We start from the raw sequence: 21255 nt of genomic DNA on the forward strand, positions 1-21255 counted from the left end.
CAAAGGCCACTGTCTTTCTTTTCCTAAAAGTTTTTATATGAGCTCAAAGTTTTTAAAACATTGTCTTGAGTCAGAAGACAGTGCAAGGTCTCTTGATTATGCAGTAAGTAAATCTGTGTAATGGCACTGGGTAGGTAAAGTAGAAGAGTCAGAAGTTCAAAGTCACCCTTAACTTCATATTGAATTTGAGGCAAACCCAAGATTCATAAGGAAGACCTTGACCAGGCTGTCTCAAAAATTTTTATTTAGAACTACAGGAATTTTTAGAGGATGCACACTGCAAACTGACGGGGATGTTTTCTGTATGCTTCCGAATACATGATTCTCCTATTGGTTGACAAATAAAGCTGTTTCAGCCAATGGAGAGGCAGGATTTAGCCAAGTGGGAAATCCACACAGCTATAGAGAAAGGCAGTAGGTAGAGTCCAGGAGATGCCATGTAGCTACCTGGAAGGCAGGATCCTCAGGCATTCTCTGGTAAACACAGAGTTCGTGGAGATACGTAGATTAACAGAAATGGATTGATAATTAAGAGAGAGCTAGCCAATAAGAAGCCTGAGCCATCGACCAAACAGCTTATAATTAATACAAGCCTCTGTGTGTTCATTGGGACTAAATGGCCGAGGGACCAGGCGGGACAAAAACTTCCATCTGGAGTAAACAGCTCCACTTCAATACTAATTTTCTGAGCTCCTTTCCTAATTACTGTGATAAGATACCCTGACAAATGCAACTTAAGGAAAGGGTTTCTTCTGCCTCCCAATTTGAGGGGATACTGCATCACAGTAGGAAGCCACAGACAGCAGCAGGAGCTTAGTTTCTTCTCTTATTACTGTGACCACACACCTGGCAAGAAGCAACTTCGGGAAGGAAACAATTATTTTGGCATGCAGTTACAGTTACATAGATACATGGGGGGGGGTGAGGGGAAAGCTTCCAACAGCAAGAGGCCCCCTGTCACATCTCACCCAAAATCATGAACCAGGGGATGAGCAGCAAATAGACTGTACTAAAAAAAAATCTCAAGGCTTGCCCTCCAGTACCTTACTTCCTTCAGAGAGGCTCCACCTTCAAAAGGGTCCACAACCCTCCCGGCGCCACCATGTCACTAGGGGGGGGGGGACATTTCACCTTCAAACCATAACGCAGCTGGTTCAAACTCTCAATGCCAAATAGCCACCGGCCCATGCCCTCCCTGGGACAACGGACCGCATCTCCTTAAACTGTGAACAGACAGGAAAACTGTTCCCCCCTCCTAAATGCTTCCTGCCAGGCTGACAGTCACAGTAACAAGAGGAGTAACTAATATACCACTTTAACTGTTTCCCAGTGGTGTCAAGAACAAGAGTGTGGCTGGTCAATAATAACTCTTCCTGCTGGGATGTAGGGTGGCCTGTGTCAAAACAAACAAAAAGTCCATACTTAGCATGTATGAACTTTTCCCCTGTCATTATTCCCCTAAACAACAAAGTGTAACAACTATTTACACAGCATTTACTTTGAGTTGTTTTGCAAGCCACTAACAGATTAGTAGAAGTGTAAGATATGAATATAGGATGGCATAAGTTACATGAAAATACCACACCACATAAAGCAAGGGAAGAGAGTATATGCAATTTGGGTCTTTTCGGGGGTCCAGAACAACTGCCCCATGAAAGAGTGAGAGCTCTTGCCCTGGTCCCACTCCCATGTCAACCAAAGGCACAAAAAAGAAGCTTGGTAGTTAAATCATGAGCCTGCGCCTCAGAGGGCCCTCTTCAGCTCTCCAGGAGTAACACAGGGCCCATTCATTAAGAAGGTCCTTTAAAGGTGAAACTAAAAGCAAGTAGCTCCCCAAACCTCTCCAAGAAAGAATTACAATTAGAATTTAGCCTCCCTGAAGCTGGGACTTCCTAGAAATGCTACTACCTGTCAATTGTAAAGGTACAATCCCCTAAGGAAGCAGAGTTAATAACAGTGTAAGAAACCATAAGGTTTAGTCTCCCTTAAGCTAAGAACTTAGCCTTTATGTATCACCTTTTAAGTAGGTATAGTAAAAGATTATGGGGAGTTGGTTTTTACTTTATTTTGTGGGGGCCTGGAGGCTCACTATGCTACTCAGGCTGGGATGATAGGCATATATCATCGTATCTGCCCCAAGAATAGATTTTAAAACGGTTGTAGCTTCAGCGTCTGTAATAGTATAGAGCATAAGAGTGTAGAAGAAAAAGATAGCTGTTAAAAAGTAGATTCTACTAAAGGGAAACTCTCTGCCTTTTGCCACCACGAGTAATCTTAACCTACAGTAGTTGGTGGAAAGTGAGGGAACACAAAACTAGTGAATATTGCATCTCCACTTTATTAATTTAAAAGCACAGTATGGAATGTGTGATAACACACACTCGGAGTCCTAGGTATACAGGATTCTGAGGCAGGAAGATCATGAGTTTGAGACCAGCCTGAGAAACACAGTGAGAGACTATTTTTGAAAGCCCACACATACAATATAAATAAATAAAATTCCTTGTTTTTGATTAAAAAAAAAATAGGGTGCTTAGGATTCAACCCAGGACCTCAAAAACAATTTTAGTTTAGTTTTTTTTTTTTTTTTAATTTAGCAGTCTCCTGGAACACAAAAACTGAGCTGAAACAATGCATTTATTCTTGCTAATTGATAGGTTTTTCTTAGTAATGTTTTTTGTTTGTTTGGTTTGGGTTTTTGGTTTTTTCAAGACAGGGTTTCTCTGTATTGCCTTGGAGCCTGATGTGGAACTCACTCTGTAGACCAGAGTTGGCCTGGCCTCGAACTCACAAAGTTCCGCCTGCCTCTGCCTCCCAAGTGCTGAGATTAAAGGCGTGCGCCACCAACACCTGGCAATTAGTGTGTGTGTGTGTGTGTGTGTGTTTTGTATTTTGTTTTTCTAACTAAAGTCTGTACTCAGATTTCTTTTGTTTTCTTCTAATGTCTCACATTTGATGGTGTAATGTCTCACATTTGATGGTGTGTCTCCTGATTCCTTCTGGCTCATTATGAGAGCTCCTCAGGTTTCACTGCCTTCATTGGAAGCTCAGTCATGAAGTTCCTCAGCTGAAGTTAGTGTAGTTTGTGTCAGGTTTCTCTCAGGGTTAGCCTGGACTTGTGGGATTGGCAAAGGTACCACACAGGTAAAGCATCCATTCTCACAGTCCCATCAAAGGCACATGTGGGGTTTTCTTTTTTTTTTTTTTTTTTTTTTTTTTTGTTTGTTTGTTTTTTCCATTTTAGTCACAATAAACACCTCTGTCTATTAGCATGCCTGAACAAAGTGGCAGGCAGCCCCTAAGCCTAGGTACCAAGTGTATCGGATGTTTGTTTATTAGAGACACATCTGTATGCCTGGGAAACCACACTTGGTTTGACTTAGGTCTTACATTGAGATTGCAATGCTTTCACTGTGAAATTAATTTCTTTAAATAAAGATCGCTGGTTTTGTGCTTTCCCTCAAGGTTGCCGGTTCTTTGTCTCTTTTCTGAAGGTCCTTGGCTCCCTGGCCATGTCAAAGTTTCCAATGTCTTCTGTAATCAGAGCTATTAAGTGTATTTCCTTCCTACTCGCTGGCAGCCGGGTCCTCACCCCTAGAGCTCTTGAGGTTAGTGTGCTCCAACAACAAGCCTTTCTCGGGGTGGGGGTGGGGGGGCTCTCTGAAAGCCATGTTTACTTTCCCCTTGAAAGCGTTCTGCCTCTGGCATCCAGTGCCTGTCGCAGGCCTCTCAACACAAATGACATGCATGCCACGGACAAAGAAGGGCTCTGTGCCTCATCCCACTTTCTATATACGGAGTGGTGTATCTGGTGACCTGTCCACCCAGGCTATGCATGCTCGGCGGGGGTGGAGTGGAGGCCCCACTAAGCACGCCTGCTTTGTTTTCTTCACGCTTCAGATGGTTGAAATGTCAACCAGAGGTAACTCCACTAAGGACCCCCGGGGGCCAAAGCCAAAGCCACAGCGGCTGGGAAGAACAGACCTTGCACTCAAGGTGAGATTGGGCACCCCAGTGACGCCTGCACACCCTGCGGGACCACACACACACACACACACACACACACCCCTAAGTGCCCTCTCTCCCAAAGGCACCCCAGGCCCAGGGCACAGCCAGGCAGGCCTGGCTCCATCCACCTCTGGCTTTTAGGGAAAGGCAGCCCTGCCTGACAGCAGGTGAGTGCGGGCCTCTGGGCTTCGGCGCTGCAAGCCAAGCACCTGCGCCGAGGCTTCCCCATTCCCCAGCAGGGTGATGTGAAGGACCGGACAGAGTGAAGAAGGCCTCTCGGGCCACTGATGAGAGAGACAGAGAGAGCGTGCGGGGCGCAGCGATGATGCCTGCGGGGCAGCAGGGAGAGCGAGCCCGTGCGCCTGCCCGCGCGCGCAGCGCCGCTCACCGGCTCCCGCAGCAGCGGAGCGCGGAGCGCGGAGCCCGGGCCCGGCCCCAGCCCGCCCTACCTCGCCGTTTAGCGCGCACAATGCCCTTCTTCTGCAGCACGAACGTGGACCCGTTCACTAGGCTCGACACCACAGCCACGCCCAGGCCGAGCGACACGGCGGCGGGGCTCGGGCCGCGCGCCCCCTCCCCGGCCGCCGCCGCCGCCGCCGTAGCCGCAGCCGCCGCCGCCGCCGCAGTCCCCATGCCGCCCGCGCCGCCCTCCGCTGCGCGTGCGCGCCGCACCCCGCGGGCTGGGAGGGGCGCCTGGGCGGGGCGGGGCGGGGCGGGGCGGGGCGGGGCGGGGGCGGAGCCCGAGCGGAGGGGTTCGGGTGCTGGAGCGAGGCGGGCGGGGCGGGATTGGCCGTGGCTGGGGCGCGCGCTGTGGGAACCAAGCGGTGCAAAGGCTTCTGAGGTCTCCGCGGATGCGACCGAGCGGCTGCTGCAGGGTCTGGGGAAGAAAGAGCGGCAGTACTCAGAGCCCAGGGCCTCTGGCGGAGGAGATGCTCCCGCTGTCCGTCCCCGCACGGGTCCTGCGGAATTCCGATCCTTGCTACCGAAGACATGCGTTCTCTACCCTGCTCCGCTCTCTGGGAGGTCCGCCGCCTTCGCCCTTGCTGTATTTATTTCATCCTAATTCATATATATATATATATATATGCATATGTATATATGTATATATATGCATATGTATCAAGACTATATAGGAGAAAGTTGTTTGGGCTCACTCTGTCAACTCTCGCCTAAGTATTGTGGGCTTTTCCCACGTTTCCAAGGGCAACGCACTATTCTTCCCCCTTTATTTCCATTTTCTCGCACAGCTTTTTGATAGCTGTGTAATGTCCCCGAAAAGATAATGCATCAAACCATTTAGCCCTTGTTGGCTATTGGGTTGCTCCAAGTGTTGTTGTTTTGTTTTTTCTTATTTTAAATCATGCTGTAATGAAAGCTTAATTTAAAAAAAAAAAAATCCTTCATTAGCCGGGCTGTAGGAGCGGTGCACACCTTTAGTCCCAGCACACAGGAAGCAGAGACAGGTGGATCCCTGAGTTCGAGGTCAGCCTGGTCTACAGCGTGAGTTCCAGGACAGTCAGGGCTACACAGAGAAACACTGTCTTGAAAAACCAACCAACCAACCAAACAAACAAACAAACAGACAGACAAAACCCCCAAAACTACTGCATGAGTCTGTTCCTTAAAAGCTGCTGTCCTCGTATGTGGGCACATTGAAACCATTAAACTAGGGTAGAAAGGTAATTATTTGGGGACAAACTGCTGGCTGACTCAGATACTATGGAACAAACACCACCCTTCAGAATAAGCCTTGTCAGTATGATTGGGACAGATGCATTCAGCAGCTCTGCTTTGGGACCTAACCATTTTAACCATTTTAAAATATGCAACCTCGGTGGCACTAGCCACGTTCACCGTGCCTGCTGGCACCATCCATCTCTATTCTCTTTGAAAACGTTTCCTGCATTCTCATTTCCACGTAGTGAGAAAATAGCCAAGATAGCCGCTAATTAGCATTAATGTAAGTGGAATCACATGATAAATATCCCTGGTTTATTTCTTGTTGTGTATGTTCAAGGTGGAAACGCGTTGTACCACATTTAAGAACTCCGTTCCTTTTTATGGCCGTGTAAGTAGTCAGTCTTGTTCATAAGTAGCATTTTGTTAATTTGTTCCATCTGCTAGAAGACACGGCTTGTTTGCATCTCTTTAAAATTCCCCTATGTGTGTGTTTGCTTGCATTTATGTATGTGCACCTCTTGTGTTCTTAAAAGTGTGTGGAAGCCAAAAGAGGGCCTTGGTTCCCCTGGGACAAGAGTTACAGATAGTTGTGAACTGCCTGCCACGTGAATGCTGAGAACTAAACCCACATCCTCTGCAAGAGCAGCAAGTGCTGAACCATCTCTCAGCTCTTGTTTGTATCTTTTGGCCATTGTGAATTAAGCTGCACTGAATTAAGTATGCACATTTATATGAAGGGGCTTCTGTTACAAAATGATATATTTTTTTATATATGCACGTGTGAATATGTGGGTCATGTGCACTTGAGGGCAGGTACCGACCGGCACAGTGGCTGGATACCCCAGAACTGGAGTTATAGGTCATTGTGAGCTAGCACAGTGCTGGGAATTAAACTTTGGTCTTTGGTAGACCAATGCACACTCTTAACTACTGAGGGATCTCTCCAGCCTATTATTATTACTATTGTTATTAATTATTACTTGGTTTTTCAAGATAGGGTTTCTCTGTGCAACAGCACTAGCTGTCCTGGAACTCACTTTGTAGACCAGGCTAGCCTCAAATTCACAGAGATCCACCTGCCTCTGCCTCCCAAGAGCTGGGATGAAAACCACTATGCCCAGCTTCATTATTATTTTTTAATATTATTATTAAGCTTATTTTTGACTACTCAAGTGCTCACATCCATATATATAAATAAAAGTAAAAACAAATATGAATTTTTCTTAAAAAGCAGACTTTTCATTTAAACTCTCAGAGAGCTCGGATGACTTTTGATCAGGCTCCGCGGGGAAGGAAGGACAGACAGTGGCTTCCTATGTTGTGATGAGTGTGACATCACTCATGACATGTCGTCCCTGGGCAGTTACCTTTCTACCTGGATAAAAGCACTATGTAAGACTGCTAAGGTCTTAAATAAGGAATATTTTTAACAAACCAATTTCCGGTTTTAAATTCCAGTCAACACAAAGGGTCACAGATCTGTCTACTCTTAGCCTATTTGGTCCTCAGTTTCTCCATGTGCTCCCAGAGCAACGGCGCTACCTATGGGCCTAGAGTACACATCCCCATTCTGCTCTCATTACATAGAGTCCTTTTTGTTTTTGGAGACAGGGTTGCTCTATAGCTTTGGAGGCTACAGAACTCTCTCCGTAGACCAGGCTGGCCTCGAACTCACAGAGATCCTCCTGTCTGCCTCCCTACTGCTGGGATTAAAGGCAGGCACTACCACCGTGCAGATATGGATTCCTTTCTTAGCAACAGCTCATATGTGTCTAGGATCTGAGGGGAAGTTAAAAAAAAAAAAAAAGAGGATCCAGATCGCATTGCTTGATGCCCACAGTTACAATTTGTGCAGTAAGACCCATGGGCTCACCTTTCTTGGGTTGAGACCACGAATCCCTTTCTGCGTTTCTTCACTTTGCTTTTTTACACACCTGAGGGTAATTTCTCTCCCTGTATCCATGCCAACCTAACTCAAATGTTTGGCTAGTGGTGTCATCAAGATGGCAACAGACATGTGGCTTGACTTCTGTCTTTGGAGAGTGGCAGAATTGTCTTCCCACCTTGAGACTTCTTTGTTCTCTGCTTCTGCCCCCGCGGGACCCGTTGCTCTTGTTTTACTTTCTAGTGACAGTGACATGGACAGACTGAGGAAAAAGGACAGGTGGATGCTACCCTTTACCAGGTTCCTGACTCCAGCATCCCTACTTCTTTCTACCAGGGTGTCCTTGGCTGAGTTCTGCTGGGTGCTGTCCGCATCATTTGGATGGTGTTTTACCGTGTTTCAGCTTCTCTCTATCTGCTACTGCTTCTTGTACTCATTCAAAACCGAAAGAATGGTCAGGGGAGACAATTCTCCCAACTGCACAACGAACAAAAAGAGTATTTCGTTCTGGTTTTCTGTCTTTGTGCCTTCTAAAATGTAAGGGGTAAGGTTTTCCCGCCTGCCGCCTGGTCTTGTCCCGCCGCCGCGCCAGCCCCAAATAACACACAGAGACTCTGTATTTGATATAATGCTGTTGGCCAGGTACTAGTTTCTTATCGGCTAGCTCTGTCTTAATTATTAACCCATTTCTGCTGATCTCCACGTGGTCTCCTCTTACCAGACAGCCGGCTGCCATACTGCTCTCTCCAGACTCTCCATCTTGACTCCTCCTTCTCTTCCTCTCTCCTCCTTGTCTCCTAGTCCCGCCTATCTAGCTTTCCTATTGGCCAACAGTGCTTTATTCATTAACCAGTATGAGAAACATATATACATAATGGCATCTCCCATCACTAAAAGGTCTGCTCGGGATCTTACAAAGCCTTACAGTTGCACACAGGTACTATTTAGTTAGTTAATTAATTTGTTTTTACAGACAGGGTTTCTCTGTGTAGCTTTGGAACCTGTCCACTCACAGAGATTCACCTGCCTCTGCCTCCCGAGCACGGGATTAAAGGCTACCTTGGGCTGCCGCTGCCCAGCTAAGCACAGGTACTAATAACTTGTTACATTATCCTATTGTATAGTTTGGATTCAGCTTCCTTTTGTTAAAATGCCATTGCACAACACTGTCATGTAATAACTACCAGGTTCATAAGAATATCTGTGCCTGCTTATAAAAGATCATATTAAGATGGCAGAATACTTTTTTTTTTTTCTCCCCAGAATTGACAAAAATAAGGTATGTAAAAACTGAGGATGTTTCTCTGTCAGGCGGGTCTGGGCTGACCTTACTCTTTTGCAGTCCCCCTTCCAGGTAGAAAATGTGCACAAGTGCCTTTCAGACACCAGCAGGGGACCTTGTCCTTCCCACAAGTCCCTGTGAGATCCAACTCTGCTGCTACACAGCTGTCCCACCAACAACAGCAACTTTCTAGTTTGCTCTAAAGACACCTCCCTTACTGAGTTCCTGATAAACAGACATATTTTCTTTGTTCTTCGACTATTAAAAAAAAAAAACTCTTAAAGCTTTCATTTGGAAACAGAAAGGTCTTAATACTTGAGGGAAAAGTGATTCATTGGCATTTAAAAAGCTATGCTTTTGTTTTTGGTCAGCAAGGGTAAGATCTCAGTTCTGTCCCCAGATCCTACATGAAGGTGGTGCCACTCCCCTGTATCATATATATACATAATAATAAAATTTTTTGCAAAGGCTGAAAAGCATGAGAATTTGTGTGTCATAGTAAAATTTCTAAGCTCAGAGTTCAATATATTCATGTCAGATCTCTGCTTAAATATATACCTAATTAATGTTTATCTAAAATTTTGTTTTTTTTTTTTTTTGCTCTAGGTTTATCTACTATTACACAGTAGTTAAAAATACCAGTCTGGAGGACTGGAGAGATGGCTTAGCCGTTAAAAGCATCCATTTCTCTCCGAGCAAGTAAGATGGCCTACAGCTGCCTGTAACTCCAGCTCCCTCTTCAGGCCTTTTATGGCACTGCACTCATGTGCACATATACACAGTCATATAATCAAAAATCAAAATAGGATATTTTAATTTAAAAAAAGTTCTGGACTGGGGGTTGGAGAGATGGCTCAGTAGTTATGAGCATGCAGTACTCTTCTAGAGGACCCAGATTCAGTTCTCAACCCCAATACCCAGCAATTTACGGCTGCTTATGATTCAAGCTCTAGAGAGATCTAATGCCTCTGGCTGCTTCACGCATCTGCCCCCCCACACTCACACTCACACACACACACACACACACAGAGAAGAGAGAGAGAGAGAGAGAGAGAGAGAGAGAGAGAGAGAGAGAGAGAGAGAGAGAGAGAGAGAGAGAAAGAATTAAAATAAAAATAAATCTTAAAAAGAAGTACCAGGCAGGTACAAATGACTTTCTGGGCATTCAATAACAATACTTGGAGTCCTATAATGATAGTATCAGAGGGATTAAGAGGGGAGAATATTTTATCCTTTTTCTCCACAGTCAACTAGGTCCCAGGGAACTGTGGAGCATCTCTCAAGATGTCTTGTAACTATTGGGGGGGGACTCACCTGTTCCCTTGCTCATGGAGGCCATGAGAACCCACCAGTGAATTCTAATTACTGTCCCGTGTACAACAGAGAGAGACAACACAGAGGGAAAACTCCAGGATGCTTCCAAGTGCAGCTACAGCCAGATGAGGCCAGGTCCTTGATTTTCCTCATTTAGCTGGAACAATTGGCAGCAGAAATGCTAGAGGAGTCAGAGATTCGCTGCAAGCCCAAGATCCTCAGCTGGGCTTAGCAGGTTAAAAAAAAAAAATCATTTTGGCAACTGGAATGATTTTAAACAGGATTTTTTTTTTTTGAAAACCCAAAAATGCTTTTAAACAGGAAAGTGTAACCAAAGACTAAAATGATATGTCTCCTCAATAGTCTAAGTGAGAGAGGAAGCCTCCCATCCAGCCTCCCATCCAGTCCATCATGTAGAGAGGACAGGGCAGGAGCTCGAGGCCGGACTCTGCAGGCAGGAACTGGAGGAGGGCTGACAGAGGGAAGCTGCTTACTGGCCTGCTCCCCATGGCTTGCTCAGCCTGCTTTCTTTTGGGGGGAAGGGGTTCAAGACAGGGTTTCTTTGGAGCCCATCTTGGAACTCACTCTGTAGATCAGGCTGGCCTCGAACTCACAGAGTTCAGCCTGCCTCTGCCTCCTGAGTGCTGGGATTAAAGGCGTGTGCCACCACTGCCTGGCTCAGCCTGCTTTCTTGTGCAACCTCCAAGGATGATTGGTACCAGCCCCAGTGGGCTGAGCCCTCCCACATCAATCAGGAAACAAGAAAGGCACCATAGACAATCTAATAGGGGCATTTTCTAAATTGAGGTGCCCCTCTTCCGGGTAACCTTAGCTTGTGTCCAGTTGACAAATAATTTGGATTGCATAGCATTGTGCTCCACACAGTCTTCAGTTTATATGAGATGTTGTCCGTATAGCTATTCCTCACTAATGATTTTCATCTTGATAAGAAAAATGCAGCCCAGATATACTACTCCAGACCATAACTCACTGCTGTGTCTGTCTACAGCTACCACTGTTGTAACCTAAAAATCAAATTATGGCTAAGTTTCTCTCATCCTCCTATTTAAAGGGAATAGAGATCCTATGCTGACTCTAGCTACTGCGAAAGCTATCAAAGGCCTGAAAGCAGGTCCTGATTTCACTGCTCTGGAGACCAGCCTTATAGACCAAAGTGAAAAACCACGAGAGGACACAATCCATGGATATTCTTGTGATCTCATCAAGAAACTCTAGTGGATTTTGACATTTAAGAGATACCCTCTCTTCTGACTTCTGGCCCCCCACTTAGGACCACTGTTAACAGCATTTGCCTCTACCTCTCCCCTGCAATTTCCAGGCATCAGTGAAGGACGTCTGTAAGGAGTATGGTTTTCCTGCCCACCGGTCCCGCCGCCACGCCAGCCCCAATTAACATATTGAGACTCTTCAGACGTCCTTATGTACCCTGTGATGATGTGATAAGACAGTGTGTGGCCAACAGCGAGGCAGGAGAGACAGGCAGTACGTAGGGAGAGAATGCTGGGAGGAGGAAAGGTAGAGTCACCAGCCGGACACGGAGAGCAAACAGGAGGCGCAGCACGGAGGAGGGGTAACCGCACGTGGCAGAATGCAGATTAATATAAGTGATAAGTGGGTTAATTTAAGTTTAAGAACTAGTTGAGAACAAGCCTAAGCTAAGGCCGGGCTTTCATAATTGATAATAAGTCTCTGTGTCATTCTTTGTGAGTTGGAGGTCCAAAGAAAAATACTGCTACACTTCCTTTCCTCCACAAACCTGGTTGCTATAGAAACAAAACTGCCCACACACTTTTAGATAGGCTCCCTGGAGGTGTACCCTGACCGCCATGCCTGATGACTTCATTCCGCCCGAAGTAGTCAGATTGCTCCTTACCCCAATTTCGTCATGGCAAGGTCACTTCTTCAGAGGGATGGTAGGTGATTAAAACAGAAGGTTAAAACAAAGCAAAGCAAAACAAAAAGGCTAGGCAGCCCAGGATGGAAAGAATACAAAAGACATAAACAAACAAACAAACAAAAAACCCAATAATATAACATCCCCCCAATCCCAAAACAAAAAACAAAACTAAAGCCAGGCAGTCGTGGCACACACATTTCTTTAATTCTACCACTCAGGACACAGAGGCCGGCAGATCTCTGTGAGTTTGAGACCAGCCTGGTCTACAGGGTGAGTTCCAGGACAGTCAATGCTACACAAAGAAACCCTGTCCCAAGAAAACACACACACACACACACACACACACACACACACAAAAACAAACCCAAACAAGCAAACAAATGAAACCACCACTTTCACCAAAACAAAACCAACAATCCACTTTGTCTCCCCGCAGAAAGCACAGAGTGTCTGTGAGTCTCCTGACAGCTTGATCCTGGCCAGAAACCGGAGATGTCAAAGGTGTTTGGGGGACCTAAGTCCTGATCTGACTCCTGTATAATTCTACCTCTTTATAGGGAGAATAATAAAATAGCAGTAAAGCCTTAGTAAGAGAAATCTTCAGGTCAAGAGAATAGAATCTCTGGCAAGGCTAAAAACACTACATTCTAGTTGGGATGGGCCAATCCCTGAGTCTTGGGACTTCACCCCACCCCAGGAAGGTGGGCATGGGCAGATTTTCCTTTGGGCTGCCAGCTCACAAAAACAACACAGAGTCTGACTATTAACTATGAAAGCTCTGCTAATAGCGTAGGCTTGTTTCTAACTAGCCTACTAGTTAGAAACTACTAGTTTCTAACTAACCCATTTCTATTAATTTACATGCTGCCATGTGGCTCATGGCTTGTTACCTCTCCTGCATGACCTGCTTCCTCTGCCTACTGGGGCCTCCTGGAGTCTCCGCCCTTCTTCCCAGTGTTCTCTCTGCTCTGAAAATCCTGCCTAGCTATTGACCGGTTAGCTTTTTATTAAATCAATCACAGTGACACATATTCACACAGTATAAAGGAATATCGCACAACAGATGGGCTCAGCTTAAGCCATGCTTGACCATCACTTATCACAAAAATTCACTGTTAATAAAGGCATCATAAGGTCAACAAATGCTGCAGAAAATTATAATAAAGGGATATTGTGAGCATATATATAAATATTTAAAAATCAAAGATAGTTAGCCTAAGGAAGGCCCACATTCCCTGAATCGCGCTCTTTGTACTGATTAGCCATTCATCACGGATTGTGAAGTCAAGTGTAGTGGTGTCTTGCCGGTGAACCTTTAACGGTGCTCACACCCCTTTGCGTGAGGCTTCAGGTGGGTGAAAGCAGAAAGAGGAAAGCGTGAGGCCTGGCTTCTCTTGGGTCAGCTGACCCAATAGGAAGGGCAGGGAAGCTCTCTTGTGGTTCTTTATAATTATCTTGGGTCTAGTGAAATCTTTACACCCTCGCCTACAGTCAAGCTCCCATCATTTAGTGATAAACAACAGAGAGCATCTTGGACGTACATGCTCACTATCCTGGTTTGGGTTTTCAAGAACTCTTTTTTTGGGAAAAAAAAAATCACTTTGCCAAGCTACTTTTGTTCATGTGTTACATGAAAAGATTATTCTTTTTCCCACAAACCCAAACCAGGTCCTCTGTAAGAGGAACAAGTGTTCTTAATGCCCAAGCCATCTATCTCTTCATCCCTGTATGTTAAATTACTAATGAATAGTATGTCATCCATTCTTAAACACAAAATCCTAAGGACGATCGGCACCAGCTTATGAAGAATTTGGCAAGGCAAGTGCTGTTAGGAATTGGAAGGTGGACAGCTTTGGCAGGCAGACACAGAGAAACAAGGCTCTAGGAATATTAATGTACTTTTCATTTAAACATTTAAGATAGTCGACTTCCTGCTTCTTTTCCCTCTACAAGGCAAAGACTGAGTGGGATTTTTCCTACTGGAGGGAACTGTTTGGTGAGATTTTCAAATCTCTCACCAAGGAGGGTGTCTTGTATGGAGAATCAGTCAACTTCCCTTTTTTTGCCTGGATTATTTGATCCCCTTTAATAGCACAAACAAGCTAGTTTTATAAGACAGAGAGAAAGAGAGAACTACCCATTGATACACACACACACACACACACGCACATATTGTTTATGACAGATGTTATAGTTGGATCCTTTTTCTAATAGGTCACTGTCTCTGTGCATTTTATGTTCTCTCTGTGTCTGTCTCTGTGTGTGTGGGTGCGTATGGTGTTTCTGTTTTCAAAAAATCTTGGCTGAGTGCTGAGACCTTTCTTTTCTTACTGCTTTTGTCTTGAAATTGTCAGAGGAAGATGATCCACCCAACCACCTTAGACAATCTCACGATGATGGCATAACTATGGTTTGAATGTCCCTTCACGTTTCCTGATGAAATGCTTTTGTAACAGTACTAAGAAGTAGACACTTTGAGAGGTGATCATCGAGTCAAGGATATGCCACGTGGATGAATTAAATTAATTCTCCTGTACAGATAGGGTTTCTGATTAAAATGGTGTGTTTGCTTGGCTTATTCTTGCTACGCATGAATTCTCTTGCCCCTCTACCATGTTATGCTACATCAGAAATGCCATTGCCGGATGCCAGTGTCGTTCTCTTGGATTCTCAGAAGTGTGAGAATCAAATTTTCTGTACTGATTATTCAGTCATGTCATTCTGTTATAGCAACACAAAATGAACTGCAGACATCGTTTTTAGAGCTGGGGGACGCAGAAAGGGCTAGGGGCCAAAGATGTCTTGAAGCCACTACCTATGATACATTTCCCTGGCAATGGGGCAGTCCCCAATCGCGTTCGCAGACCCGCCCAACGTGTCCGCGTTTTGGATGTGGTTGAATTTGAAATTTTGTTCATATACTTTTGGAACAAAGGAGAACTGTAAATCAGAGTCAGAGACTTTGGGAAATGTGGTAAAAGATGATGGCCCTGTCTGAAACAGAGATATTTTTTGCAAATGGCAAATCCCTTAACCCACAGAGTGACTCTGAAGCTACATACCAAGGATGAAAAAGACAGGCATTTTTTTTTTTTTTTTTGGTCTTTGGAGACAGGGTTACTTCAAAGTAGAAATAGCTCTCAGTAATACATATGTATAGCACTACTACAAGGAACAGTACTACTGACTGCAAATGGAAAACTGGAATTGTCTAAGTAACTATATTTAACCTAGCACCACTGCTTAAAGGGTGAAAAGAAGCAAGCATTCAAGAGGCAATCTAGAAGACAAACGTGAGAGGCATTTCACTGAATGTAAATGTTTAACTTTGCAACCTGTCCTGGAACTCGCTCTGTAGACCAGGCTGGCCTGGAACTCACAGAGACCCGCCTGCCTCTGCCTCCCGAGTGCTGGGATTATAGGCGTGCGCCACCACTGCCCAGCAAAGACAGGCAATTTTAACTTTGCAATTGAGGCTCCATATCACTCGTGGCTTGGCCTATCCCTCCATGCAGCCTTCTTCCACATGGGTAAAATGAACTGTCGTATTTAAAATGATGTAACACCCCCATCTCGCTGACATTTTTTGTTGTTGATTTTTTTTTAATATAAATTTGCAACAAGCTTGTTTTACATGTCAATCCCAGTTCCCTCACCCTCCTCCGTCCCCCTCCCAACCCTCTCCCATCCCCTTTCTGCTCCCCAGGGAGGGTGAGGCCTTCCAGGCATCCCCATCTCTTATGTAAAAAGTTTGACTTCTAAGTGTTTGGAGATTGTGTTACTCTTTTGCTTATTTTTAGTTTAATTCCATGATGATCGGAGAACACTGTGTGATTTCAATTGCCCTTTCTTCTTCCTTTTTTTTTTTTTTTCTACCCCCCACCCCCGAGGTAGGGTCTCTCTGAATTCAGATATCCACCTGCCCCAGGCCTCAATATGAAAGACGTGCACCACCAGCAGGCCCGGATCAACTGCTTTTTCTTAAATTTTGTCTTATGCCCAGTGGCTCAAAGGCCAGGACGACGAGGTAGCGCAGCTCATGCGGCCTCGCGGATCTCGCCGCGCTGGAAACGAGGCGCCGCCAGCTTCGGGTCCCTGGAAACACAACAGTGAAGGAAGGAGAGAGAGCCCGCAAGCCGGCGAGCCAGCGTGCGTGCGCGCGCACAGGTCCCGCCTCCCGGCGCCTGCGGTTGGCTGTCGTCAAGCGGGTGAGTCTCTAGCAGGAAGGCGAGTCGCGTTGAGAGAAGCGGAAGTTGGGCGGGCCGTGCGATGCCGCTTGCCCATTGGCTGAAGCGGCCTCGCAGCCGCGCGCGATTGGTCAGACGCAGCCATGCGTCAGCCTGCGCTCCGGGCCGCAGACGGGGTCGCTAGCGCCGGCCGGCTCCTGGCAGCGGGGAGCGTTCCCGCAGCCGGCGGGCGGGCGGAGCGGGGCGGAGCGGCCGGGCGGCGCCCGGGGCTGGCCGAGCGCGGCCGGAGGACGGCGGACGGGCCGAGGGCAGGACAGGCGGCGCCAGGTCCGGGGGAGCGGGGCCCCGAGCGCGGCGGGCGGCGGGCGGAAGGCGGGCGTTGGCGCGGACGGACTGGGGCCTGTGCCGGGCGCTGTCGGCTGCCGCCTCTGCAGCGTTGTTGTACATCTGTCTGTCTATTGTCTGTCTGTCTATCATCTATCTGTCTATCATCTATCATCTATCATCTATCTGTCTATCATCTATCATCTGTCTGTCTATCATCTATCTATCTATCTATCATCTGTCTATCATCTACCTGTCTGTCTATCATGTCTGTCTGTCTGTCTATCTATCTATCTATCTATCTATCTATCTATCTATCTATCTATCTATCTATCATCTATCTGTCTGCCTATTATCTATCATCTACTTATTTGTCTATCATCTATCTATCTATCTATCTACCCATCCATCTATTATCCATCCATCAATCTATCCGCAGATGTGATCGATTGTTGTAGATCTATCTGTCTATCCGCACATAGAATCGATTATTATTTATTGCCTGCACTCTGGGCTGCTGTAGGTAAAGCAGCCGAAGCACACTGGTGTCATTTGTCGTTGGGATAGTTTTTCTGTCGTGTGTGTGTGTCTGTGTGTGTGTGTGTGTGTGTGTATGTGTGTGTGTCTGTGTGTGTATAAGTGTATGTGTGTGTGTGTCTGTGTATTTAAGGGACTGGGGTGACTTTGTGCAGTGGTAGCCTGTGGCCACTCTAGGTCTGCTCAGAGACCCTACCTCTATTGGAAGTGGTATTTCTTCTCCTCCTCCAGTTCTTGGTCCAGCTCTCCCCCTCCTCTCTCATTCTCTCGTCCCCTCCTCCAACTCCCCTCCTTCCTTCCCTCTTTTTTACCTCCTCTGTCTCTGCCGTGTGTTAAGCTGCAGAATGGTGTAAATAACAGTTTTTAAAAAGCTCTCGGTCTCCAACGTTTCTGTCTGACTTACAGGCCTGAACACCGAGAGGAAACATGCCTTCTGAGTCTTTCTGTTTGGCTGCCCAGTCTCGACTTGATTCCAAATGGTTGAAAACAGATATCCAGGTGGGGTTGACATGTTTTCTTTTCTTTGTGTGTTCCTGTCTCTATAGATTTTTTTTTTTTTTTTTTTTTGTTTAAGTAGAATATGTGAGTGGGTAGCAATTAGATCTTGTCTTAGAAGGGTTATTTCTTATGTTGTAACATTTATTATGACTGTTGAGAGAGATGCTGTATGGTTATGTTTTAATTAAACTTAACTTGTAAGTGAAGGAAACTTGAGCTCTAGTTATGCAATTTTTCAATTTTTATTCAGGACTCTCCTTGTTTTTTTTTTTTTTTTTTTAAGACAGGGTTTCATATTCCCAGGCTGGCCTTGAACTCCTCCATGTAGGTGAGGATGACCTGAAATCGGATCCTTCTGTCTCCACCTCTGGAATGCTAGCGGTGCAGGCATGTGCCACCTTGCTGGGTTTATCTTGTACAGTTAGGCAAGTGCTTTACCAGCTGAACTCCATCCCAGCTCCTGCCAGTGCTCTCAACCAAGGCTTGACTGTTGTTTTGGTTTGTCTTTTCTTCTCACTAAGGGTCTAACTGTGGCTGGCTGGCCTCCGCCTCTTGAGTGCTGGGATTAAAGGCATGCGTCACCTTGCCTGCTGGTGTCCGTTTCTTCTGGTAGTCTTGGAGATGATTGTTAACTACGAGGGGATCAGTGAAGTGTATTTAAGTTACTGTTTTCTGCGATTTTGTGTGTGTGCTTCTTCTAGAGAGGTGGCAGTTTAGTTGAGCTGTTGGTTTTGTATATATGTTACAGCTGTAGTTAAGAGGAATGTTCAGGTTTTCACACCAGGAATGTGAGCAACAGAATGCTGGCCTATGAATGTAGTGTTTAATAAAGTAATTACAAGTGTGTTAGGAAATTATTAAATATATGATCCCAGTAAATTTTTTGTAGGTGATTACCTATAAGCTAGTTGTTGTGTATGAGTACTTTAGAGGAGTACTTTTGGATCTCCATATCACCAGCATGAAAAAGTGTCTGAAATGTTTCTGTTGTCTGTGTGTGCTTTCCTCCTTTTTTTTTGGGGGGGGTCTAACCACATTAAATATTTGTCCACTAATTGACTTTTTATAACTGTCTTGCTTAGAGCTTATTATATAGCATTCATGACTGCAAGGCAGTGTAAGTAGCATTTGATGATGGAGTTTTAAGTGTTATTGCCTCTTCCTGATTTCCTTTTCCCTTTAAACACTAAGTGTCAGTCAGTAGATAAGAGACAACTGTTGAGGACTGTTGCAGATGATAGGTCTGTTCGTGGTGTGATGTTAGATAGGACTGAGCTAAGGAACCTCAAATAGTTTGTCCTTACCATTTTGTTTAAATACTTCTTTTTGTTTATCTGCTCCTGTCTGCTTTCTTTTCACTTTTATAAACAGGTTAGAGAGGTGAGAAATAAGTAATTTCTTATTTCTGAAATGCCGAGAGTCATACAAACTTAAACAGACATTTAAGGTTTATTTACTCTTATGTGTATATGACATGTGTCAGTGTGCTCATGTGCAAGAGTTACGCGTGTGCCACCCACGTATGTAGAGGTTGGAGGACAACCTCAGAGTCTGTCCTGAACTTCCTCATTGTGTGTCATTTGCTGCTCTGTGGAGTCCAGCCTAGCTGCTTCCCTGCCTCCTGTCTTCCTGTAGGAATACTGAGATTACAGACACGCCCTTCTGAGTTTGCCTCTTATATGAGTTCCAAGGACCTAAACTCAGCTTGTCAGGCTTCTCAGCAATGACTTTTACTTGCTCAGTCAGCTCCTCACCAAAAGACAAATGCTTTAATATTTGCTTTTTTGCAGTTTACATATAAACTGTTGTAAGGGTTGGGTGTTTAGCTCAGTGCTAGAATAGATTCCTAGCGTGTTCAAGGCCTTGGTTTAGATTGTCATCAATGCAGAAAAACTAAAACCTAAAACCATACCCCCCAAAACCCCACAGCAAACAAAAACAGAATCAATTCCCTATACCTAATGGAGCTGTTTTTCCCCTTAGTAATCACAAGTGACTGACTGCCAAATGTGAGTTTTGGTATTTTGATCAAAAGCCCGCTGTTTGTCTCTGGAGTCTTTCTCTCTGTCTCTCTCTTTCTCTCTCTCTCACACACACAGCATTGTGGGCTGGGGGAGTGGCTCAGAAAAGAGCTAGCTGGGCAAGCGTGAGGACACAGCTCTGACTTCCAGCACACGTATGGTGGCTGTGGTGACCTCTTGTCATCTCAATGCTGAAAGGCAAAGACTGTGATCCCTGATACAAGCACAGACCTAGACTAGCTGAGTGACAGGTGCTGGGTTCATGCGAGAGCTCCTGTCTCAGGAAGTAGGGGATCGATGGCCCCACTTTCCGGCCTCTAGACACATTTCTATGTGCGTCTGCACATATCATTTCACTCATACACATTCCTGCACACATATATGTGCCAAAAACTCTCCACACTTTAGTGTTTAGCATTGCTAATTTTTATGTAGATTTATTGAGGAATCTAGCTTTCCTTCATTACTCTTGAAAAGGCAATATAATAAAGGGCTGGAATGTGTGGCCATATTACTGTTTATCTGTTGTGGTTGTAGCTTTTCAGTGAACCAAAAAGAAAGGACAGTACTTTCAAAAGTTTTTTCTTAGAACTTTTTTTTTTTATTTTTTTTATTTTTTTGGTCAGTCTTGATGAAAGGCTAAGGGTATGTCTTTGAGCTGGAGTCCAGAATAGAAATTTGTTGTTCTTTCTTACATAAGCCGCACTCAGGAAATTTCTATTTAAGGATTCTTTGAAATGGCACATGAAATTAGATATGCATGAAGCAGTTTTTTAACCTTTTAATTTTGAAAATAGTGATAGACTCAGAAAGTTGCCAACAGAATAGTAAGATCAGTGTGTCCCATTTAACCAGATGCTCCCAGTGGTTATATTTTCTTTAACTGTGGTAAAATACCAGCGTCAGTAGCTTTGCATCATTAAAGTTTATGTGCATAGCTCTGTGCCATTCTGTCATGTCAGTTCATGTAACTGTTACCTCCAGAGTGAGGTCCTTGGTGCTAACCCTTTGTGTCACTTGCATCACAATCTGTAATCGCTGGTACTGAGAATTGATTTGTCACTTCTATAGCATTGTTATTTGAGATTATCATGTGGCTTGTCTGAGAGCAGCTTTGTTCACTTAGCATAATTACCTTCACAGTTTTTATGTTACTCCAGCAGTTAGATTCTGTATCATTTATGTGTCTGTATTTGACACATAGTAATTAGTTAAAAGTGTACTTAAAAATTAACCATTGAATATAAATATTGTCATATTATGCTTATACATATCAGTATATAAAAAGGTGTATAAAATGGGCATTTAATGAATGCTGTTCTTAGGTTTTGACTAACTATTCAGCTGCTTGCTGGTATGCTGAAATAACAGATTTTTTTTTTTCCTTTGAGGCAGGGGTTCTTTGTATAACAGCCCTGGCTGTTCTGGAACTCACTCTGTAGACCAGGCTGGCCTCGAACTCACAGAGATCCACCTGCCTCTGCCTTCTGAGTGCTGGGATTAAAGACGTGCACCACCGCCAACCTGTTAGAATGTGGTAAATGTAGGTAACTTGATGTTTATGGGATTCTCATTCTCTGTCATTTAAAGTATAATTCCCA

At 45.0% G+C, this 21255-nt stretch overlaps 2 protein-coding genes across 2 annotated transcripts in view; one reads left to right on the forward strand and one right to left on the reverse strand.

Moving 5' to 3' along the window:
• Nipa1 (NIPA magnesium transporter 1) overlaps positions 1 to 4650 on the reverse strand; it is a 28416-nt gene extending 23766 nt beyond the window's left edge. Inside the window, exon 1 of the mRNA XM_051174332.1 lies at positions 4458 to 4650. Coding sequence (XP_051030289.1) covers positions 4458 to 4641 — 184 coding nt within the window. The 5' untranslated portion in view covers positions 4642 to 4650. The remainder of the gene's footprint in view (positions 1 to 4457) is intronic.
• A 12890-nt stretch (positions 4651 to 17540) lies between these two features.
• Herc2 (HECT and RLD domain containing E3 ubiquitin protein ligase 2) overlaps positions 17541 to 21255 on the forward strand; it is a 147309-nt gene continuing 143594 nt past the window's right edge. The window contains exon 1 of the mRNA XM_051174266.1: positions 17541 to 17633. Within this exon, the coding sequence (XP_051030223.1) occupies positions 17562 to 17633 (72 nt within the window). The 5' untranslated portion in view covers positions 17541 to 17561. The remainder of the gene's footprint in view (positions 17634 to 21255) is intronic.

Source organism: Phodopus roborovskii, unplaced genomic scaffold (genome assembly GCF_943737965.1).
Source record: "Phodopus roborovskii unplaced genomic scaffold, PHOROB, whole genome shotgun sequence".
In the NCBI taxonomy this organism is placed as follows: domain Eukaryota; kingdom Metazoa; phylum Chordata; class Mammalia; order Rodentia; family Cricetidae; genus Phodopus; species Phodopus roborovskii.